General features: G+C 40.0%; 1 protein-coding gene across 1 annotated transcript; it reads left to right on the top strand.

The window, feature by feature from the left end:
- The first annotated feature begins 1,262 nt into the window (after positions 1–1,262).
- LOC135641601 (monodehydroascorbate reductase 2, peroxisomal-like) lies at positions 1,263–5,906 on the top strand. The gene is made up of 7 exons (XM_065157104.1): positions 1,263–1,513; positions 2,004–2,055; positions 2,954–3,034; positions 3,790–3,908; positions 4,037–4,256; positions 4,345–4,463; positions 5,019–5,906. Exons 1-7 carry the CDS (start codon positions 1,394–1,396, stop codon positions 5,724–5,726), a joined length of 1,419 nt encoding a protein of 472 aa, XP_065013176.1. The 5' UTR covers positions 1,263–1,393; the 3' UTR covers positions 5,727–5,906.
- The last annotated feature ends 837 nt before the right edge of the window (positions 5,907–6,743 follow it).

Below are 6,743 nucleotides of genomic sequence, written 5' to 3'. Positions count from 1 at the left end.
CTCCAGGGTTTTAGAGTTATTGGACTTGTCGCATAAGGAGACTTTAAATAAATAACATATTTTGGGGTGGGGAAAGGCATATTACCACTCCTGCCCGTGAAAAATAAACGAAAGCAGCCATGTTTGCCGAAGTCGTCGACGGCACGAGCTCTTCACGTGCCGGTGAAGACGCCTGCCTCCGTCCGCCAATGATAACTCCGGGTGACGACGGCCCCGCCCGGTTCTAACGATCGAACCGCAGCGCACCCGGCTCTGCGCGAGCGTTCGTGATGGCATCGCTTCCTACGGCGGGCTGCGGTGACGTGAGGAAAGCTCGACACAATTCAAACAACAGTATTCACTGTTCTTTGATGCGGTAGCGTTGCCCGGACGACTACAGTGCGGGAGGGGCAATCTGCGATCAATTTGATCCTCTTTTCTCGCATGATGATGTATCAGCTAAGCAGTAATCTACCGTCGTTACCACATCGATCATGCAAGAATAAGGTTGGTCTACAGATGCTTTCCTTCGTGCGTTGCTCAAAGAAAGCATGTTCTTATGGCTTGATGCGGGTGTACCAATTTGCATATGGGTATCCTTTTCTTGCTCCTCGCACCGGAAGCTTCGCATAACATCGTCGTAAACAATTTCGTGGTTCATTCGCGAAGCACGTAGATGCATGATTTCTAGAGCGAACATCTGTTTTCTATTTTCAAGAGTTTAGCTGCTACAACGAAATGGAACAGTGTCCTCGAGGACAGACTCTGGGTACGATTTAACTCACGATAAGCTCAAATGGGACTCAAGTCACGACGTAACTCGCTTCTCGTGTGCTCCAACACCAGGTATGGTGATTTAAATGCGATCTAATTATTGTATGCTTTATGTTTATTAAATAATATTTCGACTTATAGATGTGGATATTATATATATATGAATTCTCAAAAAATCCATTTTTTTAATAATATTTTTGGTATCTTAAACTATACAAAAACATTACAATCGAACAACAAAAGTTAAATCACAATATAAACTAACTTATCATCCGTGGGGTTTCAAATAGAACCTAATCATGTTAAAAAAAAAATGTCTATAAAAAAAATAAAAAAAAAAAGATGTGACGTTGATTTGGGACATTAATTGAGAAATATGAAAAAGGAGAAATGAAGGTTTTATTTCGTATTTGCCAATTGGTTTTCGATCGGACGGCGGGGGGAAGGAATGCAATCTCGACAAGCTATTCTTCTTTTTCTTTGGAATGACTGTGGATCGCAATATTTCCTTGGCACGAGATAAATAATACCCCCCTCCCCACGTCCGTCCGTCCGTCCGTCTATCCATCCGCTGAGGCCACGGTCACAAAAGAGAGCAGGAGAAAGGGAAAGAGAGAGAAAGAGAGGGAGAGAGATCCGGATGGGTCGAGCGTTCGTGTACGTGATACTCGGCGGCGGCGTCGCCGCTGGCTACGCTGCCCTCGAGTTCGCGCGCAGGGGAGTCGCCCACGGCGAGCTCTGTATCATCTCCGAAGAAACCGTGAGTCTCTCATCGCCCCAGTCTTCTGTCTTCTTCTAGTTGCCCCAGTCCCCTATCTCCTTCCCCCGCAATTCCTTCTGGATTTTCCCCTATTCGTTTGTTATCGTTTGATGTGCTTGTTTTTTTTTATTATTTATGATTCGGTATCGATTGCTTATTTTTAGCCCTCTCGAGGATTTTGCATGACCATTCGTCGGATTGGTTTGGGATTCGTGTGGAAATCGAGTTATCTTCGAGATGATGATATTTCTTTTTCTCTCATACGTGGATTGCTTGGGTTTATCGAATCCCCAACTCGATATTGATGCTTGAGGATTGGAATTTTTGGTTTCGAGGAATGAAATAATTTGTTCTCCTTTTGTTCCACGCTGTCGACATCATGTGATAATTAACAGTTGATTATCGAGTGTTTGATCACTCTCTGTTTTCTGGATTCGACTCGAATACAATGTAGAATTTATGACTCGAATTCTGATCGACTTTTGTACAGGTCGCACCTTATGAAAGGCCTGCATTAAGCAAAGGATATTTACTTCCAGAAGGTATCGGTCATGCTTTCCCTACTTATATTATTGTATCGGAATTGTACATAAAATAGCCGGCTTATTGTTCTTTCATCACCCCAAAAATACATGTTTTTGGTTCTGGAGCTCCGATTTATTACTAGAGGATGATCACTGTTATTCTGGTAGTTCCAAACTTAACAAGTCTGACCAGACCTCCATCCATTTAAAACAAAGAAGCTAGATAGTTATCCTATGCGGCGAGTGTTATCTCAAACTGCTCCAGGGGTTTCTTTTAAAAACTTTATCATCCCGGCGGAGGGAGGCCATGCAATCATATGTAGCTGCCTTTACATTCTTCTCTCATGATCTTTGACATACTGCTTCCAGCCCTTTCTCTCTTTCTCTCCTTTTGTGTCCTTTCATCTACTTATAGAGTCTATGCTTAAAAGAAGGGGAGTCAGAGCCAGGCATCTCATTCAGGATAAGCTCAATCATGTTGGTTCTGACCTGGCTGATTCATGCTTATGCATCCCTACTACATTCTGACACCTGTTTGCTTGGATAGACATACTATACATACCCATACAAGCAGGCACTCACAACAGTGGTGATAGATCTACGCCATCCTGTCTATTTGTAAGGGCATCAGATGGTGTTTCAAATGGCTTAACATGTTCAAATACCTGTTATGGATGTAGTAGTGTTATTCCTATTGATGAACATGTAATTTTCTCATCAACATTTATCTTAGCAGAAGAGAGTCCCTTGAGTGATATTGCAGGTTAGTTCGCGAAAATACTCATCACAATTATTTATTATGTTTACCCGCCGGTCAGCATTCAGCGTTCATATCATGTTATATACATTCAGTTATTTTTATCCTTATTTTTTATCTGCATATTTGTGATCGTTGTACATTTTTGGCTATTGGCAGCCCCTGCACGCCTGCCTTCATTTCATACTTGTGTGGGTGCTAATGATGAGAGATTGACACCAAAATGGTATAAGGAGCATGGTAAATTGCTTTTTCTTTTTATTTACTTTTCTAAGTCCAATCATTATGAGAGTTTTTACTGTCTTTCCTTTATTCTGTCAAGAATTTTCACAAACTGGGAAGGTATGCTTTCTTCATTTCGATTTGCTTGCTTAGAGACAACAACCTGCATTTGTGTTGCAGTACATAGAACAACACATGCCTACAATTCTATGGATCAGCATTTATTAACTTCTCATGTTTATGCTTTATGTTTATGAGTACCATATCCTGTATGGCACCAACATCCAGATGCATTAAGTCCCAAATATTTGGGGTCATCTACATCAGTCATTGACATCTATCTTCTCCCATAATTTTGCTCCAGGGTCCAATCATTCTCTGATTCAAAAGCCCTCATATTGTTGTCCAACGTCTTCTTAAAATTTTTCTTATCCTGTCTTGCAATGAATTAGCCCTTGTTGCTGTTATGTTGTGTTATATGCAATGCATCCCAAATGTTGTTAAATCCACTTATTATCATGCCCTTAGACATGCTAACCTATGTTGATATAAAAAGGGGGCACATGGAATCCTAATCAGTTTCTTCTTCTACAACTTTCCATGTATGATGCACATGATCTTTCTTTTTCTGAATTTACAACCTGCATCTCTATGTGGACTTCTTTCTGCGTGCACACTTCAAACATCTCTAAAATGACTTTGTAAGAGATCCGCTGTTAATTAGTTAATATCATGGGAACTTCTGAATGCAATTTATTGTTTTGATCTGCTAGGCATTGAACTTGTTCTTGGAACCAGAGTCAAGTCTGCTGATGTGAGGAGGAAGACATTGATCACTGCAACTGGTGAAACTATCAGTTACGAGATACTCATAATTGCAACAGGTGCTCGGGTACTGAAATCTATATTCAGTATTTGGATTTTGAACCCTTGTTGCTCCATAATTTCATAGTATTCCATGAATCATTAAGTCACATCATGAACTGGTAGCTGCAATTGAAATGCATATGTTGTTTACAGGCTTTAAAACTCGAAGAATTTGGAGTGAGGGGATCAGATGCTGAAAATGTTTGCTATCTGCGCAATTTGGCTGATGCAAATAGGCTTGTGGCCGTAATGCAAACATGCACTGGTGGGAATGCTGTTGTTATTGGTGGTGGTTACATAGGAATGGAATGTGCCGCAGCATTGGCTACAAATCGAATAAAAGTAACCATGATTTTTCCTGAAGCACATTGCAGTAAGTATTGATCCATTCTATATCACATTTAAGTGCATCAGACACAACTAAGCTGCATTTGTTGATCATTGCTGCAATTATTTTGCAGTGGCTCGTCTGTTTACACCGAAGATTGCCGAGTTTTACGAGAATAACTATAAGTCAAAGGGGGTTAAATTTATCAAAGGAAATGTCCTGACATCGTTTGAAAATGACTCGGAGGGAAAGGTAATATCTAGTGTGTTCGTCACATCCGTTTTTCGTTTAATCAAGTATACTTAATATACTTATCCAGGGATTTAAAATGCTAGTAGATGTGGTATTTTATTTTGGTGCTTATCTGGATTCAATTCTGGACGATCGTCAGAGACCTGGATTTGTTTCTAAAGATGTACTAGTTGTACCATTGATTTACTATTGTCCAATGAATCACTTCTTTAACTAGCCTCTCTACTCCTTTCCACTAAAAGCAGTTTAGGGTGGTTAACAAATGATGATCTACCTGTGGCTGCACTTGTTTGTCAAAGGGAGGAATATTTCCAGTTGGCTGTTGTCATGTAGGGTACATATATTTTGAAGATGGCTTTGTTATGCTATACAGGAATCATTTTGTTAAATCCATTAAACAATAACCGTATGCTGCTTAGTAAGATCTTGATTCAGAGATGTTTCTGACAGGACGATTTATGGGTTATTTTTGTTCATGAACTTTGTTCAAAGAGGCTGCACACTTATCTGTCCTTGGTGAGGTGTTGATCTGGCTAAATATCTTTCTCTTTGCAGGTGAAAGCAGTGATCCTTAAAGATGGTACCCGTCTTCTGGCTGACATGGTTGTGGTGGGTATTGGTATCCGTCCAAATACTGGTCTTTTTGAAGGTCAACTACATCTGGAGAAAGGTGGGATTAAGGTCAACGGACGAATGCAGACAAGCAACACCTCTGTTTATGCTGTTGGCGATGTCGCTGCTTTTCCCGTCAGACTCTTTGGTAATGAGATCCGCCGCCTCGAGCATGTTGACTCTGCTCGGAAGACTGCAAGGCACGCTGTTGCGGCCATCATGGCACCCAAGACAACAGGTGATCTTGACTATTTGCCCTTCTTTTACTCGAGAGTTTTCACGCTTTCTTGGCAGTTCTTTGGTGACAATGTTGGAAGCGTCATCCATTTTGGAGATTTTAGTAGTGGGAGATTCGGTGCCTACTGGACCAATAAGGGTATGATTGTTGGGGCTTTCCTTGAGGGTGGAAGCAGAGAGGATTATGAAGCGATAGCCAAGGCTGTTAGGTTCAAAGTGGCAGTGAAAGATACCCATGAACTTGAAAGCGCAGGGCTTGAATTTGCTTTGAGAGCGAGTCAGCAGGCAGCCCCAGACGGTGGGCTTCTTGTGGAAAGATTATCATATACACGATATGCCACAGCTGGTGTTGCTGTAGCGCTGTCAATTGCTGCTTTTGCTTACTGGTATGGGAGGAGGCGCCGTGTATGGTAAGGTAGAAGGTGCAAAAAGTGGTATAGTTACCTCGTATACTGCAACATATGGAAGCTTGTTCTAGCATAAAAGTCATATTCCTTGTACCATAACGATCGCCATATGTCTGAACAACTACATTGTTATGTAACAATGCAAGGCCAACATATTCTAATCTATTATATTTCTTTCCTGCTTACACATTCCGGGCGTACTCATCGATTGCTCTGCAGTGTACGTATAACTGTTGCGTTTGTTTTGCACATACAATTTTTCACACCATTGTCGGAGGTTGTTCGGTTTTTTATTCCCCTCAAAGTAATGAATTTTCATGAATTCCATTAATCATACTAAAATGTTTACATTCGAGTTACCTCAGCGTACGATCTAGTTTATGTTGGTAAGGCTGGAGGTGGGATTTCAGTGGTGCATGAATTGTTGCTCTATGGTGCATGAATTGTTGCTCTATGTTGCTCTATCTATATAGTGGTGCATGGATTTTAGTGGTACGATCCAGTTTACGTTACTCTATCTATATAATTTGAGGGTGGTGATGAATTGAGGAACAGTATTTTACACATGTCATTTAAGATTCAGATAATGAAGCTCAGATACTTATCAAATTTATATACGAAAGGAAAATGTAATGGAAAGGAAAATGTAATGGATGATTTTAAAGATAAAGTGTAGACACAAAGAGAAGCTCACCATATTCACAATTGTCATATTGTGAAAAATCATACAGCTAACAATAGTATGATGATAGTTTGTCACATTTTAAACATTCTCCATGCTTCACATCAATATATGCTACAATCGTCATTATCTTAAGAGCAATCTTGAACACATATGGTTCACGACATTTAGAATACGATCATCATCACATTGATGCAAATACATAGAACTAAGGACCCCAATCTAACATTCTTTTTGGTGATAGAACAAAGTATATCCATTGATAAATTATTTGATTCATTTGAATCTTAAAGTTTAAATTATTTAAAAATAATCTAATAATTTAATTTTTTTTATAAATAA

The sequence above is a fragment of the Musa acuminata genome, chromosome BXJ3-6 (genome assembly GCF_036884655.1).
Source record: "Musa acuminata AAA Group cultivar baxijiao chromosome BXJ3-6, Cavendish_Baxijiao_AAA, whole genome shotgun sequence".
Lineage (NCBI taxonomy): Eukaryota > Viridiplantae > Streptophyta > Magnoliopsida > Zingiberales > Musaceae > Musa > Musa acuminata.
The sequence above is the reverse complement of the archived record's forward strand: the minus strand, read 5'-3'. Positions and strand labels throughout refer to the sequence as shown.